The 18459-nt window shown below is 37.6% G+C and overlaps 1 protein-coding gene across 1 annotated transcript; it reads right to left on the bottom strand.

Annotated features, from left to right (window-relative positions):
• Positions 1-207: 207 nt before the first annotated feature.
• LOC129041304 (olfactory receptor 2F1) lies at positions 208-1161 on the bottom strand. Its single transcript, XM_054496761.1, has one exon. The coding sequence runs from the start codon at positions 1159-1161 to the stop codon at positions 208-210; it is 954 nt and encodes a 317-aa protein (XP_054352736.1).
• Between the last annotated feature and the right edge of the window lie 17298 nt (positions 1162-18459).

Raw genomic sequence — 18459 nt, 5'->3', positions numbered from 1 at the left:
AGCAGTATCTAACTCCACTGTTCATAAATATAACCCCACGTCCCACACCCCATCCAACTGAACCACTCACCCTCCTACATAACATCCACAGTACATGCTATATCATCTCCTTCCTGGTTGCCAGGGCAATGTAGTTTACACCTGTCAGATCTGAGTTGGGTGGAGAACACTGAGGCAAAGCTGTTTTCTCTAAGTCATACTCATGAGTCAAGTTGCCAGCTTTGATGTTAACCCAGAGAATTTCCAAAATAGTTTCTGCCAGGCCCCCTTCACCTCTTTATTCCTTAGGCTGTAAATCATGGGGTTCAGCATTGGTGTCAAAATGGCATAAAAGACAGAGAACAACTTCTCCTGAAGGACAGAGGGACTGGAGTGGGGCTGGATGTAAGTGAAAATGGCCACACCATAGCACAGGGCAACCACTGTGAGGTGAGAGGCACACGTGTGGAAGGCTTTCTTTCTTCCTTCTCTGGACTGGATCTTTAGGATGGCGGAGATGATCCGGATGTAGGACAAAAGAACCAGGCAGAAGGGTGTCATCAGAAGAACAATGCTAGACACCATGATGGTGACTTCATTGGAGGAAGTGTCCACACAAGCCAGCCTGACCACAGCTAGGAGTTCACAGGATATATGATCAATAAACTTGTTAGTGCACATGGGCAGCTGAAAGGTGATAGCAGTCTGCACAAGAGAGTTGATGAAGCCACTGACCCAGGATGTGATGGCCAACCTAGCACACAGCCCTCCATGCATGATGGCCGAGTATCGCAGGGCGTCACACACAGCCACATAGCGGTCATAGGCCATCACTGCCAGGAGAACAAACTCAATCCCACCCAAGGCCAGGGAGAAAAATAACTGGGCTGCACAGCTCTGGAATGGGATGGCTTTATGTTCTGCAAGAAAATGTGCCAGCAGCTGAGGGACTATGCTTGTGGCATAGGAGACATCAACAAGGGAGAGGTTGGTGAGAAAGAAATACATGGGAGTGTGGAGTTGGCTGTCCAGTCTGATCAGAAGAACAATGAGACAGTTCCCCAGCATGGTCACCACGTACATGACCAAGAACAGGACAAAGAGGGAGACCTGAGTGTCCCAGTCACTGGACAGGCCGAGGAGAATAAATTCACTCACCCAAGTCTGGTTATCTGTTCCCATTAAAATATTCAAGGATTATTAATCTGTGAAGGGAGTCAGAAAAAAACAGAAGCTGTTGAATAACTATAAGAATAACTTGTTTGAATGCATTCTGTACATGCCAGCCAGCCCTAGGCAGGTACTTCAGATCATTTATTGGCCAAAATGACAGTATTGACCCAACACGCATTACATTTACTTTGCATCAGAGAGACAAACTATGGCCTTTACAAGACACAATTTGATATTAGGGAAGCCAGTTAAATCCCGGAAATAATGCATTGCAATATTAGGAATTCTACATCTTTACCAACTTACTTCAGATTCCAGGGCAAGGAGAGAATTGCAAATGACAACCAGCGGTAAAATGATAAGCAATGAAGAAGAATATGGTTGGAAAGTTAACAAATTACCTTAAACATGTCAACTAGACCCATCTTGATGAAATGTATAAATCTATTACAAAAGGAAAGATTTGGAAGAAGCAAGGCCTGGAGGAAAAATCTGGAACCGGAAACCTACATTTAAACCTGATTTTATTAGGCAGATTCATGATGTTAGTTTATTGATAAACATTGTATATACAAGAGGACATTATTACATAACTCACGAGTACATTTAACATCAAAGTTTTCTTTGAACTAATGTTCATTTAACATCAGTTCTTCTTGGAAGTCTTTTTATTTCTAGCTATAATTATTAACTATCAATAACATATGGGGAAAGTACTTTTTGAACTGTTACTGGTAGTACAACTATAGAATCATGGGTTTTAGTAGTAAAATGATCTCTGTGTTGGGATAGGTAAGCCAACAAACATGATTTTCCCTGCATCCTCTCCACAATTTCAGATACAAATAAAATTGGAGGCAATCTGTAACATACCTGAGAGTATAGGGATGGCTTGGATGCTTTGAGGATCCTGGGGCCCACCAGTCTTTCGGGTAGCCCTTGACCTTTTTGTGGGATGGGATTGTAATTATACCTCGGTCTCTTTTTTTTTTTTTTTTTTTTGCTTTTTTCAACTTGCTGCTGTTGCTATGGCCACCAAAGAAAACAAACATGGATATGAATGCTTAGGCTTTTTAGATATGAGGGAGGAAGAGAAAGCAGATGTCTAAGAACCCTCCTTCATTGTCCAAGACAGAGAAGGAGATATGAATTCACCTGAATGTACGTTGGAATGGAGATTCCCTTCTTACTTTTGCTCAGCAAGTCCTTTGTCAGTAAAACTAATGTTATAGCATCAATTTTGGACATTAAATAAAAACAAATTACATTGTAAAAAAAATTAGAACCAATTCCTTCTTATTCCATGTCTGCCTCTTCATGAGCGTTCTTTTTATTGCAGTGTTCACAATAAGGGAAAGTAGGAAAGAAATGAGGCAGGAGGCATTAAAGGCAGAAACAGGTCCAGACAGACTAGGGTCTCTTACCTGCAAGGGAAAGGCTGTCAATGCTTCAACTCTCTTCTGTGATAAAGGATTGAGCAAAACATGTAGTTCCAGAAATGCTCATCCCTTTCATAGTTCACAACCATTTTTTCTAAACTCTCCCTAATGTCCTCCTCAAGACCTTCCTTCTACTCCAACATTTCTTCTTTTACTGCTCTGTCCTGATGCTCCCACCAGCACCCCTCAGGGTGCTTTTCTAAAATCATAATGAGGCTGAAAATATATTTGATTTCCTCAAAGAGACATTCAAATTTAAATTCTAAAACCTCAAAAACATTTCACTAAAAGAAAAGCTGTCAACTATTGTTGACTAGATTCCAGATTTGCATCTGAATTAGACATTTTTCCATTAACTTGGCAAACACCTACAAAGTGCCATCGTTGTTAGATGATGGATTTTTAGGGTGAATATTACCCTTAATTTTCACGGAGAGCTGACCTATCAGTGAGGGAAAAGACACAGTGATCTTCACCATATCATTTGCTCCTATGCCGCACTGCAGACCCTGCAAGCCCGTGACTCACTGTGCTCCTCTTAGCCACCTAACATGTCTCTCCACTAAGTCCGTGTCACATTACAAATGAGTGACAGTGTCTTATCTCAGAGAAAGTGTGAACTTCAGAGTCTAACAGCTCCTGTTTTAGATCCACATGTGTTTGTTCTGCTTCCTGAGACTTGGAGCAAGATACTTAGCTTCTCTAAGCCTCATTTTCTTCATGTGTGAAATGTGCCTAATATTGGCCAGCTGAAGGGTCCTTGATGAAATTAAAGGAATTGAAGGACTAAAGCTACGGAAGTGCCGAAACAGGCAGGTGTCCATTATTTACTGATGATCCTTAGCCTTGATTTCATGCTCTCTCTTTCAGAATATTCTTTCTTCATTTACTCTCCCTCTCTACTATCCTCAGGTTCCTCTTGCTCCTGAGCAACTCCTTCTCCCTCATTATAAAAGAAAATATACAGGCATCTCAATTTAGGAAGCTTTACTGTGTATATAGCATTCTAAATACCCCTTCATTTCACATCTCTAATGATTGGAATCCATTGTCTGGATTTATTTCCTAATATTTATTCCTGAGACTGTAAGCATTTCTACCCTCACTAATCTATAGAATTTGAAAATTTAAAGGTTACTGATAACCTGCCATCATCAGTTCCAGAGATTTTTTTATTCTATTTGCATTCTTTACTTAGCTTTTAACAATGTTACCTATTTGTTCCTCCAAACTCTCAACTCTGTCATGGACTTCTGTCCTGATTTTCCTCCGATCGAAATTACCTTGTCACCATTCTTAACCTTCCTCATTCTCCTGCTCTGCTCAATGAGCATTTGCTGAGGTTCTTTGCTCAGAACTTGTACTCAACTTCTACAGTTTTTCTTGGAAGTCTTTTTATTTCTAGCTATAATAATTACTATCAACTGTATATGGCTCACTCTCAATTTTACATTTACCTTCTAGATTTCTTTTCAAAGCTCCAAATGTATTCCAGAAAAACTGAATGAATGTTTGCTAAATATCTCACTGATGCCTGTACTCCTCTATCCACAAATGAAATTCCCTCCTGAGTTCTTTTTTACTATCAGCAGAATTATATTTCTCCTACTCTCTCAATGAATCATCTTTTATTTTTCCCTCTTCTTCTGTATGCCACAGAATACATTCTCTTCCTTTATTATATATCTCCCCCATCTTCTCCTTACTCTCAGCCACACTTACCCTTTCCCTCTTTATTCCCATCTTCTAGAGTTGCCAGACCTTCCTTGTAAATTTCCCTAATGTAACTTCCATTCACTCCAAAAATCCTACACTCTACCTCCAAGTTAATTATATAAAATACAAATTTTTATGTCATTTTTAAGCACAAAAAGATCTATAATGTCTAAGTGCTTAAAGATTTAAGTTTATCCTGGGCAGAATACTTTTCATCCAATCCATAATCTGCTCTTCTTCTATGACTAACTTTATTTTATTAACTATAGCATTTATTATCATGCCCTGTGTTTTCCAGCAAAGTCTTTTATTAAAATAGGCTGCTAATACTTAAATATCTTTCACTGATATGTTAGCTAATTTTTATTAACCCATCAAGTTTGCTGTGTTTTTCCATGGCTATTGTGGGTTTCAAAATAATTAATATTCAAAAAATATATCTTGTTTCTAATGTTTATGGACTGATGTTAGACAAAGAAAATGTAAATATCATCTGCATTTGGAAAGCCAGTTGAAGGAGGAAACAGGTATGAGCCAGATGATTTTAACGCACCTTCAGTTAAAACCATCTCCATATTATTCTGGGCTCACCTTTCAGCTAAATATAACTGGCATTCTATTTTTATATCAAGGTGAATGGACTAGGTGTCAGGTAACATGCTTCACATCCAACCACTCCTACAAGAAGCCAGAGCTTGATCTTTACTGCTCTAATTTGTGGAATTTGTACTTTCCCTACACCAGTGACATTCATTGAAGTCAACTAACTAAGGAAAAAATGTTAGAATATTTCTTCAATTTGTCTGTACAAACACAACTACCAAAACCTCTTAATACAAGCATGCAGCCAAGTTACAAAACCAGTACTGGACAATGAACACAGCTAATAGTCCCATTTAGCTCTTTGTGGTGTACAAGTGTGACTTTTGTGCTCTTCACAGTACTTGTCCAATACCAACAACATTAACTTTTTGCCAGGCATCTAATGTTCCTTTAGTAAGCAATGAAATTCTATTTTACATTCTTAGAGTTATATCATCTTCATACTCAACAAACATCAAATCAATTTTTTCTATATGTGTTCTGAGCTTTCTTTTGACCGTTGGAAATAACTAATCCATGCTGCCTGCTCAGAACACAGTACTGAAAAATGGCATTCCCTGTGGTTCACCTCCATAAACAGGATCACAATGAAAAAAGGAATCCTATTTCCTGTGTTTTATGAATTGGGGTGAATGTAGGATAATCACTGTGACCATAAGAAATAGAAAACAATGTGTGATATAGTAAGACAGGTGCCATTGAAATATTCTGTGAATGATTATCTTTCTTAAAGTCCTGTCTCTAATGCCTGAAATGTATTACATTTATGTTGAACATTGTCCTTTTTTGTGAAATGTTTAAAAATGCAATAATGCTAAATGAAACTTTTATAATATTAAGTACCTAAACATTATCAACTGGTATAACAGCTTACACTGATCCTTTACATCACATAATAGTAAAAACTGGAGTTTTAGATGTAAATAACCTGAAAATTACAGGAAAAAAATCAGAGAAGAAGTATGAATAGCAAAGCTCAAAATTTTCTAGTTAAAATATTACCTTTATTGGAATGGCTAAGTTAAGCTAATTAATATATGCCTCACATCACATACATATTATTTTTGTAATGAGATTTCTTAAAATCTATGCCATAAATATATACAATTTTTATTTGTCAAACAAATAAATAAAAGAAAACAGAATTACTTTTGTTGGACCCAGGTAAAAGATCCTCCATGTGTCTTCTCTGTTTATCCAGTAATTATTAGTTACAGCAAATATCAGGACTGAAATGTTCTTCTATCAACGACAAAGAAAGACAAAAAAATAAGTGTTTAGATTCCTCACACAGTTCATTTTACATAACAAAAAAACCCTGATTTAACAGTTAAATTTCAATCAGTCATGATCTTTCTTTAGTAAAGCAAATCAATTTATTGATTCCATGGAATCTATTTTCTTTATTATAAAAATTAAATCTAAATTGCAACAAATTAAATGTTCTTTTTCAACCTATCCTATCTCGGTAAATTCACCCATTACTCTTTTTCTTATTGTTTCAATCGACTACCATCTTATAATATCTTTGACTGAAAATATATGTCACCTGAAGAAGATGAAGAGTGAAAAATTCACAGAACCATGCTAGCAGATGTTCAAACCTGGACTAGCCTTTATCTGGATGAAGTAGATAAAATTGGGCTATATAGACGTTCCTGCCTTCCTTTCTCTGAATTTATATTCTAACCCCTTATCTATGAGCCAAAAACCTCCATGCAAGTCTCTGTAGCTCTCTATATTCAGGCCTGCCTTCCAGCAGATGTGGCCCCTGTTCTAAAATTGCCTTTTCCTCTCCCCTTCTTAAAAGGAACACAGGGAAAGGCATGATCTTAAGTGAAGTTAAACATGTTACTCATAGTAAATTCTTAGGCAGTGATGTGTGTTAATATTTGTTGTAAACATCTGGTATTTTGAAATTATGCAATCATTCCACCAACTAGTCTGTTAGAATTTTCTTTAACCCTGAAGAGTTGATCTCCAAGATGGGGGAGCCATCCACGCCCAGCTCCCTACAGCTCTGCAGAATGCTGAGAAGAAAGGGTACAGCCCCAAGCAACAATGACTTCTCACCTAAAGTTCCCTTTCAGCCTTTTGCCACATCCTCCCCCTATTGCTGCTTTAATGAAATGAGAAGACATAGGAGGAACCATGAGCCACTGTTCATCAAGTAAAAGATGAGAAGCCAGACCCATAGTTAAAGATCAGTCAGGCATTGACAGAACTTATCACTGTGTTGGTGCCACGCAGACAGGATCATAATTTGTGCGGCTCTGGAAATGTCTTCACGTGCTGCTGTTCACATTTTTGTTTTATTATTTTTAATTGCATTTAAATTCCATTGCTACTCTGTGGACCAAGACTGAAATATATTCAATTTACTCTTGCAAGGAATCAAATGTCCAGAGCTTGACACCTAGGTATATTTTCCATTTGCAACATTGAGTTCCATGTTTTGCTATCCTACCCCAGTCAGTGTATTATACATTTTAAAGTATCTAACATAATTTTCTACCTCTATTGACTGGCTGCCTTAAAACATTAACTTCTCCCTTTTCCCCCATATTAGGAAGAGGGAAGTGTTGACTTGGAAAGACTCAGGAGGTATGCACACTAGAAAAGAATTCCTCAATGTCTCACATTCCAAAAATATATTTCTGAATATAATCCTTTCCAATATTTACATCAATTCAAAGAGTGCATGGTTAAATAAAACCTTGTAAGAGCCTTGTAAATTTATTCTGAGACATACTGAGGCTTAGGGGCATATTACCAATATTATCTCTTATTCATTATAGTGATAATTCTCTAAAGCTAAGGACTAAAAAGCCAAAAACTTTCTCTCCAGAAAATGAGTGCACCATGATTCTAATACTCCACCGAGTTTTAATCCTATTTGCCCTTCTTATTGGAGTCCTCTACAATCTTAGCTGAGGCAAATAGAGCTCTGAATACGCTGTATTCAATAGAGCACATGAAGGTTAAGTCCCACAAAAAAACATACGTTTTTCTTTCATGCTGCTCTAAATAAACCAGACACCTTCCTTTACAGACTTGGGCTGTCATTAGAAATGTTCATTTCATTTAGAGGAAGGTGCATCTGACCTGCAGTTGAGCACTTGATTGTATACACTGAATGCATCCATCCTGGGCAGAAGTATTTCCATCATCCTAACATTTGGACACCCAGAACCCAAGTGCCACTGGGTGGGTGAGATCTCAAAGATGGTTTTAGATATCCTGAGAAGACAATTAGTTTTTCTTCTTTGAGACCTTGTTATCTATTTCCTGTCTTGATTTGGTTGACTTTTCATATAATCTGAGTCCAATTATTGAGATCCAGTGTCTCAAATATGGTGCAATCCTAAAATTCGCCTTTGTCGATATGTTTTATCATGGTTTCATTCTGTAAATGCTCATCTTCTTTATATCTCCTCTCTCCTATATCTAAGTCTAGGGTATTCTTTTGCAGCATAATTCCCTTAGTCTGGATAGTCTCAACAGTGCAATCTCCACAACACACTCTAGATTAACGAAGCCTGAGTCAGGAGCATCGACTGTAGTCCCAGTTCATATTCTGAGAGCTGTAGACTTCAATCAATTTATTTCATCATCTTACATTTAAAATTTCCATCATAGAAAGGAAAATTAAAATCAAAATACTCTTACGGAAATAATTGAGAGAAAAGACATTAAGACAATTGACAATTTATCTGGAAATGTAATATACATATTTGGAAAGGTAATATATTCCTGCCATATGTTCATGAATATCAGTCAACATCTAAGTAAAAGTTTTATAGCTATAAGTTTCTCCTCTAAATGTCTTTCCCAAAAATAATGTAGAATTCATCCATGGTATCTCTATTTAAAAATTAATAATTATTTTATTCCCCAACCTCTGTTTTCACTCTCTCTTCTTTTCTACTAGTAATAAAGATTGAAATTGAGAAACCCATAAAATGAAAATGTAGTTAGTTCTCCAGCTTCTGGAAAACAAAATTATTTTATTACATTTGTTTCAATACTTACAATGAGACGATTTCATCATTCGTGGTTCATATTTCTGATCCAAACTTCCTAAAAATGCATGTAAGAACGACTTCTACCTCCTATAAACTTCTCTTGACACTCACCCTCTGTTGAAATTTCTATTAAGAGTTCCAAAATATTCATCAGAGCCTGAGAAAGTGGACTTACCTATTTCAGTAAACGTTTAAGTTGTTTTGTAAAGAATGCTCTCCTCCAACAAAATGATGGATGATGGAGATTAAGGATCCCAGACTCTTCGGACTCAGGGGCTCAGAAATCACCTGAGACTAGTTTAGATTGTGAGAAAAACTACTGGGAGGAAGTTCATAGATGCCCTCAAATTGGCTGATCCGCAGACCTACGGAAGTGTGTTAGTGGCTGACTTTGCACAGAAGGGCTGAGAGAGTCCCCTCAGGAGCTTCATGCATTAGAGTGCTAATTGTCACCACTCCCAATTCTCCAGAGCAGAGCCTCCATGCGGCTCTTCCTGTCCCTATGGAAAGCTGTGCTCCTCCATCCCTCTCCCCTCAAAAACTCCACTGAAGCCTTAGGTCACTCTAAAAAGCCACAGAAGCCAGATTTGTGAGGTTTAAGATGTTCTCCTGTAGCTGGAACCTGAGTTTTAGCCCTCAAACCCCCTATTCCAGTTAGCAGTTATGTGTCTCCATCCATATCTGGTGAACTAAGCCAATTTTTATATTTGGCACTAGAATGCCCTTACCTCTGTCTATAGGCAAGAGAATTGTGCTTCATCCCCCAGAGTTTTGTGCAGAGTTTCTCTGACCATTGCAAGTGTGGATAGAAAACTAAGTATATTTTCATGGTGTTAAGTTCCAATACTAACAGAATCGCATTATTTTAAGATTTTAATTAAGAGCTAAGACTATGAATAAGACCTACATAAAGAAAGTCTTATGATCTACAGGGTGAAAAAAAAGAAAGCAAAAGTTTATCCAAAATCCTTGATATAGTTTGAATGTATGTCCCCGCCAATTCTCATGTTGACTTGTCATCCCTAATTTTGGAGGTGAGGCCTTGTGGGAGGTGTTTGGATCATGCGAGTGGATCCCTCATCAATGGCTTGAGTCATCCCCCTTGGTGTTAAGTGAGGTCTCTCTCTGAGTTCACACAAGATCTGGTCATTTAAAAGTGTGGGGGCGGGCTGGCCATGGTGTCTCACGCCTGTAATCCCAGTACTTTGGGGAGGCCGAGGCAGGGCGAACACGAGGTCGGGAGATCCAGACCATCCTGGCTAACACAGTGAAACCTTGTCTCTACTAAAAATACAAAAAATTAGCCGGGCATGGTGGTGGGCGCCTGTAGTCTCAGCTACTCAGGAGGCTGAGGCAGCAGAATGGCGTGAACAGGGAAGATGGAGTTTGCAGTGAGCTGAGATCGCGCCACTGCACTCCAGCCTGGGCAACAGAGCAAGACTCCGTCTCAAAAACATAAATAAATATAAATAAAATAAAATAAAAGTGTGGAGGCCAGGCACGGCGGCTCATGCCTGTAATCCTAGCACTTTGGGAGGCCAGACCAAGGTGGGCAGATTGCCTGAGCTCAGGAGTTCAAGACCTGACTGGGCAACAGGGTGAAACCCTGTCGCTGCTAAAATACAAAAGGAATTAGCTGGGCGTGGCAGTGTGCACCTGTAATCCCAGCTACTCAGGAGGCTGAGGCTGGAGAATTGCTTGAACCTGGGAGGCGGAGGCTGCAGTGAGCTGAGATCGCGCCACTGCACTCCAGCCTGGGCGACAGAGCGAGACTTCATCTCTCCAAAAAAAAAAAAAAAAAAAAAAAAAATACAAAAACAAAAAACTGTGGGGCACCTCCCCACCCGCAATCTCTCTCTCTTGCTCCTCCTTTCTCCATGAGATGTGCCTTCTCCCACTCTGCCTTCTGCCATGAGTAAAATCTCCCTGAGTCTTCCCTGGAAGCTGAATAGATGCTGGTGCCATGCTTGTACAGCCTGCAGAACCACGAGCCAATTAAACCTATTTTCTCTAGAAATTACCCTGTCTCAGGTGTTTCTTTGCAGCAACGCAAGAACAGCCTAATACAATCCTTAACATGGAATGGTTAACTTTCTATATCTCTTTAAATTTTTAATACCTAGGAAGAGGTTTGATGCAATTTTGAAAGAACAGACTCATGTTACCATTCTGACATATTATTTATGCCTCAAGCACCCACCCCCCCTTTTTTTTTTTACCGAGTTTGTTTAAATGAGTTGGTTTTTTTTGTTTGTTTGTTTTTGACAGAGTCTTACTCTGTCGCCCAGGCTGGAGTACAGTGGTGTGATCACAGCTCACCATAGCCTCAATCTCCCAGGCTCAGGTGATTCTCCCACCTCAGCCTCCCAAGTAGCTGGAACTACAGGCGTGCACCACCAAATTCAGCCAATTTTTGTATTTTTCATAGGGACGGTGTTTTGCCATGTTTCCCAGGCTTGTTTTGAACTGCTAAGCTCAGTAATCCACCTGCCTAGGTCTCCCAAAGTGCTGGGATTACAGGCGTGAGCCACTGTGCCTGGCCTTCAAGCACCTTTTAAGTGAATCATTAATCCATTAATCATTCAGCTGTCCAGTCAAATGCCTGGGAATTCCTCAGCACCACCATCTACCTGTCCACTCATTGTACAACTATCATCATCTCAAAACTCACTCATGCATTTGCTTAACTACTCCCCAACGTGTTGACGAATTCTATCATCCACGTGCCAACTCATCTATTTCCCTGATATCCTTTATTTAGTTACTAAATCTTCCATACTTACCCACTGTAACATCACTACTTCATTCCATCAGGTTATCATAGCTTCTGATATTATAGCACTGGATGACTTTGACAAAGGTTCTGTGATATTCCAGGCAATAAAGAGAAAAAGTAGATACTCTTCTCATCCTTCTCCACAGTTTCTAAATTCCCACATAGAATTGAAATACTTGATTGTACATTTTCTTTGAGTCTTTTGGAAAAATTCTATGGCTGTAAGAATTTAGCTGAAAATTAGCACAAATCTACTCACTTATATTTATCTGTTAAAACAGACCTTAAAAATAACTGAGTTTCTTCTAGTCTAGAGTCTATATAGATTATAGAAAGCTAGAAAGAACATTGCTTCCATTCTAAATAGGAAAAAGCCAGATAATCTACAAAATCGTAACTATTTCTGAACTCATTAGAGAGCTAAAGTTGCAGGGAAACCTACAAGCATGAAAACTCAGGAAAGATAGATACCTCCAAAGAGACACAGGAAATGAGCTCTGCCTTACCTAGGCCAAAGCATGGGAGAAAAGTGAGGCCAACATACAAACCAGGAAGAACTGCTTTGCTAAAATGCTAAAGGCTAAGTAAGGAGTACTATGAGTATAGAGAGGGAGGAACCACAAATAGAAAAGGAGCTCATACTTATACTCAAGATTTTCTCCTCAGACTTTAAACAGTCTTAACAAGAATGTTTGGAGGAGGGTGGAAAACTAGAAAAAGCTTCTTTCATCGTGCAGGTCTAGGGAAAGACAGCAACATCTACTATAGGAGGCAGAAAACACCCTCCCTCCTAGCAAGTCGGCCTCCCTTGGTGAACAAAACACCAAGCCACTGGAGAAAGAGCATAAAACTCTGTTCTTTCCTAGAGAAAGATGAAGACTCATTGCTGAAGGAAGAAAACTGAAAAAAAAATTGCTAGCCCTGGAGTTTCTGTGGGGCAGAAAACCATTCTAGGTTCAGAGCATGAGCTGTCTCCTAAGGCTGAAGATGAGACAAGATCACTGAGAAAGCCTTAACTCTATCGCGCAAGGACAAAAGTTGTTTCTAAGATTCAGATAGAATGAGAAAAATGAGAATAAACCCTCCCCTTCTATCACCAGGCTAGTAAGAATCAAAGAACAAATAACAGAAGTGTATTATGGGGAGAGAGGCAGCGTGTGGAAGGACATACTCTCTGATATGTAGTCTCATAGGCAGAGCTTAAACCTGAGGGTGGAATGGCAATGTTGGAAAAACCCTCAATAATTGAATATCCCACCCTAGGTAAAATTTGTTACAAAAATTTAGATTTGCTGGTGCACTCACTGAGGATAACCATGCAACAAAACTCAAACCCTGCTTAATCCATGACTGCATTGATGCCCACACCCCACACACACAGCACTACAAAATAAACAGAAAAGACATGCCCATTGCAAAACATTATACTATTTATCTCAGAGTCTACTATCTTACACACACAGTGTAGCAGTTTCAACCAAAATAAAGATCTGAGAAATGGAAAAACAAAACAAAACACTGTTACTGGAAAAAGCAATGGACAGAAACAGAGTCAGAGATATGACTTTTATAAAGGAACCATACACAGAGGTTTAAAATAACTCTCATTAATATATTGAAGGACCTAGTGGAAAAGACAAACACTTGGCATGAGGGCAGGAAGAATTTCAGCAAATAAACACTATTCAAAAGAATCAAATGAAAATGCTATACATGAAGAACACAGTAACGGAAATGAAGAATGCTTGTAAGATACTCAACAGAGCTGAGAAACAACCAATGAGTCTAAAGATGCATTAATAAAAATTGGCAAAACAGAAGCACAAAGAGAAAAAACAACAAAAATAGAGAAGAGAGCAGGTGAGGACTTTGTGACAACATCAAACAGTCTAACAAGCAAGCAACTGAAAAGTCCTAGAAAAAATTTTTTTAATATTTAAAGAGATAATGGCTAAGAAAAATGAGTAAAGAAATTGAAGCACAACTTCAAGAAGCTCAAAAATTAAAACTAAAAACAAATAAACCAACACCTAGATACATAGCAGTCAAACTGCCAAAAAGCAAAAAATAAAGTGGATACTCTGAAGGCAGGCTGAGAAAAAAAGACACATCATATCTAGAAGAACAAAGATTCAAATCAAAGCTGACTTCTTGTTAGAAACTATGCTGGCCAGAGGACAATAGAGTTACATTTTTCAAACCCTGAGGCAGGAAGGAGAAATATATCACTTAATAGTTCTGTATGTAGAAAAAAATAAACATTTTTGAACACAAAGGGGAAATAAATTCATCTACAGACAAACAAAAACTGAATAAATACATTTCTAGCAGACCTAAATGCGAAAAAGTTTTAATGGCAGGTCTCTATACAAAAGAAATATTATAGCAGACAGAAAACTGGATATGTAAACACACACACACACACACACACACAGAACCCTGGAAATGATAAAATTGAAGGTTAGCTTACAATTTATTTTGAAAATGTTTAGCACACTACAAGATAATTGTCTGATGCAAAAATAATAGCAATGTACTTTGTATTCATTGCTTAATGTAAATGTAAAATATATGACAATAATAGCATACAAATGTAAGGGAGCAAGTAGTAATATACTATCTGAAGGTGATATGCTACCCATGAAAGGATGTCATATCATTTAAGTTATATTCAAATTAATTAACCACTAAAAAATGTAAGTGGTATAAAGATAAGCTAATAGTCATGATAAAATGGAATAATAAACAATGTGCACTTGATATGAAAATCTAGTGAGACAGGAAGAAAAAGTGAAATGGGGAAAATGAAACAACATGATCCTAAATCACATGTGGATCGAAGAAGAAATTTTGAAAGAAATTAAAAATACATTTAACTAAATGAAAATGAAAACACAACTTGTTAAAATTTGTGAAATGCGGTGAAAGTAGTGCTCAAGAGGAATTTACAGCATGGAATGCATACATTAGAAAAGAAGAAAGGTTCCAAATCAATGATCTAGGCTTCCACCCTAGAAAATTAGGAAAAGAGCAAATTAAATTCAAACTCAGCAGAGGAAAACAAATAATTAAAATTTGAGCAGAAATCAATGAAATTGAAAATAACAAATCAAAATAAAACTGGAATAAAATCAAAAGCCAGTCTTTAAAAATATAAATAATTTTGCTAAGAGTTTAGCCAGGCTAATCAAGAAAAAAAAAGAGAGAACAAAAACTGCTAACATCAGAGATGAAAAAGAAGACAGGGACATTAAAAGGATAGTCAAGGAATACTATCATAAGCAACTCTATGCCCACGTATTTGATAACCTAGGTCAATGAATTTCTTAAAAGACAGAATCTGCTAAAACTCACAGAAGAAGAAATAAAATATGAATAGGCCTATATCCATTAATAAATTAAATCAATAATCAATGATCTTTTAAAACAGAAAGCATCATGCCTAGTTGGGTTTGCTGGTGAATACTACCAAACATTTAAGGAAGAAAATATACCAATTCTCTACAATTTGCTTTCAGAACATACAAGCACAAGGACTCCTCTTAACTCATTCTATAAGGCTAGCATTACCCAAATACAAAGACAAAAAGAGACAAAGGCATTATAAGAAAACTAGAGACCAATATCTCTTATGAACATAGATGCAAAATCCTCAACAAAATATTAATGAATTGAATCCAGCTATGCATAAAAAGAATTATACAATATGACGAAGTACGATTAGTGCCAGTATGCAGGGCTGGCTCAACATTCAAAAATCAGCTAATCCAATCTATCACATCTGTAGGCTTAAAACAAAATTACATGGTCATATAAATAGATGCAGAATAAAAACTGACAAAATTCAACACCCATTCATGCTTTTAAAAAACTCTCAGTAAACTAGGAATAGAAGGGAACCATATTCCCTCCTTTTATGCGGAGGTAAAAGATCCGCAAGAGCCAACACAATATTGAAGAAGAAGAATAAAGTTGGAAGACTGACATTGCCTGATATGGATTTACTACAAAGATTTCCTAGATTTGAAAAGAATATCTACCAAAACCTACAAGTAACATCATATTCAATGGTGAGAAACTTGAAGCTTTCTCATGAAAATTAGGTATGAGACAAGGAAGTCCCCTCTCACCACTGCTTTTTAACATCATACCAAAAATCCTGGCCAACGCATGCAATAAGACAATAAAAGGAAATAAAATGTATACAGATTGAGAATGAAGAAATAAAATTGTCTGCACTCACAAATGACATAATTATCTATGCAGAAAATCTGAAAGAATAAAAAACAACTCCTAGAACTAAGTGACTAAAGGCTAATATACAAAGTCAATTACTTTTCTATATATCAGCAATGTTCAAGTGGAATGGCAATTAAAAACACAATTTTATTTACATTTACACCTAAAAAAGAAATATGTACAAATCTAGCAAAATATGTACATGATATATTTGAAGAAAACAAAACTCTGATGAAAGAAACCAAAGAAGAATTAAATAAATGGAGAGAAATTCCATGCTTATGCATAGGAAGACTCAATATTGTCAAGATATTAGTTCTTCTCAACTTGATCCATAGATTTAATACAATTGCAAACAAATTCCCAGCAAGCTAATTTGTGAATATTGACAAACTAATTCCAAAGTTTTTATGGAGAGGTAAAAGACCCGGAAAAGCCAACACAATATTGAAGAAGAATAATAAAGTTGGAAGGCTGACACTGCCTGGTATGGATTCACTATAAAGCTACAGTAATTAGAAAAGAATGGTATTGATGAAAGAATAGACAAATAGATCAATAGATCAGAACTGAGAGTCCAAAAATTGACCCACATGCATATAGTCAACTGATCTTTGACAAAGGAGTAAAGGGAATACAATGGAGAAAAGGCAGTGTTTTCAACAAGTGGTGCTAGAAGAACTGGACACCCACATGCAAAAAAAAAAAAAAAAAAGGAATCCATGCAAAGAGCTTACACTCTTTACAATAATTAACTCAAAATGAATCATAGTCCTAAATGTGAAACAAAACAAAAACACAAAACTTCTGGAAGATAACATGGGAGAAATTCTGGATGACCTTGAGTTTGGCAATGACTTTTTAGATTAAACACGAAAGCCAAAGGAATGATCCATGAAAGACATAATTAATCAGCTGGACTTAATAAAATTAAAATGTTCTGTTCTGTGAAATAAGCTGGCAAGAGAATGACAAGACAAGACACAGACTGGGAAAAAATATTTGCAAAAGACATATCTGATACAGGACTGTAATCCAAAATCTACAAAGAACTCTCAAAACTCAAAAATAAGAAAATAAACAACTTGATTACATAATGGGCCAAAGACCTTAACAGATGACTTACCAAAGGAGAGATACAGTGGCAAGTAAGCATATGAAAAGAAGCTCCACATTATATATCAAAAGGGAAATGCAAATTAAAACAACCACAAGATATCACTACGCACCTATTAGAATGGTCAAAATCCAGAACACTGACAATACCAAATGCTGATAAAGATGTAGTTCAAGGGAAGACTCATTTAGTGCTGGTGCGAACGCAAAATGTTACCACCATTTTGAAGGACACTTTGGCAGTTTCTTACAAAACTAACCGTGCTTGTTATGAACTGAATATTTGTGTTCACCCAAAATTCATATGTTGATGCCATAGCATGATGGTATTGGGAGGTGAGACCATTGGGAGTTAATTAGGTGAGAGGGTGGAGCCCTCATGATGGGATTACTGTTTTGTTTTTCTTTTTTTCCTTGAGACGGAGTCTTGCTCTTGTCGCTCAGGCAGGAGTGCAATGGCAAGATCTCAGCTCACTCACTGCAGCCTCCGCCTCCCAGATTCAAGGGATTCTCCTGCCTCGGCCTCCCGAGTAGGGGGATTACAGGCGCCTGCCACCATGCCTAGCTAATTTTTGTATTTTTAGTAGAGAGGGGGTTTCACCATGTTGGCCAGGCTGGTCTCGAACTCCTGACCTCATGATCCACCCACCTCGGCCTCCCAAAGTGCTGGGATTACAGGCGTGAGCCATGGCGCCGGGCCGGGATTACTGTTTTTCATGAAAAGATCAAGAGACCTAGCCCTCTCTCCTTTTGCTCTTCATCCATGCAAACATACAAGATGACATCCTCCTACAGAACTGAAAGTGAGTTCCTGCCAAATGCCTGGTCTTTACCACACTGATCTTGAACTTTCCAGTTTCCACCACTGGGAGAAGTAAAAGCTTATTATTTAAGCCACCCGGTCTAAGGTAATTTGTTATAGCAGTGTAAACTAAGACAATACTCTTATCATACAATTGAGCAATCACACTCTGGTATTTCCCCAAAGGAACTGAAAACTTATGTCCACACAAAAACCTACACATGAATATGTATAGCAACTTTATTCATAATTGCTAAAACTTGGAAACAAACAAGATGTTTCTTAGAAGATATAAACGGTGGTACATCCAAACAATGAAATATTAAGTGCTGAAAAGAAAAGAGCTATCAAGTCATGAAAAAACATGGAGGAAACTTAAGCACATCTTACTAAGTGAAACACGATAGTCTTAAAAGGCTATATATTGTATGATTCCAACTGCATGACATTCTAGAAAAGACAAAACTAAGAGTACAGCAGAAAAATCAGTGGTGGCCAGGGATTGAGGTGGAAGGAGGGATCAACACATAGAGTATAGAGGATTTTTAGGGCAGTGAAACTACTCTGCATGGTACTATAATGATGAATACA

This window comes from Pongo pygmaeus, chromosome 6 (genome assembly GCF_028885625.2).
Source record: "Pongo pygmaeus isolate AG05252 chromosome 6, NHGRI_mPonPyg2-v2.0_pri, whole genome shotgun sequence".
NCBI classification, from domain to species: domain Eukaryota; kingdom Metazoa; phylum Chordata; class Mammalia; order Primates; family Hominidae; genus Pongo; species Pongo pygmaeus.
This window is presented reverse-complemented; position numbering and strand designations above follow the sequence as displayed.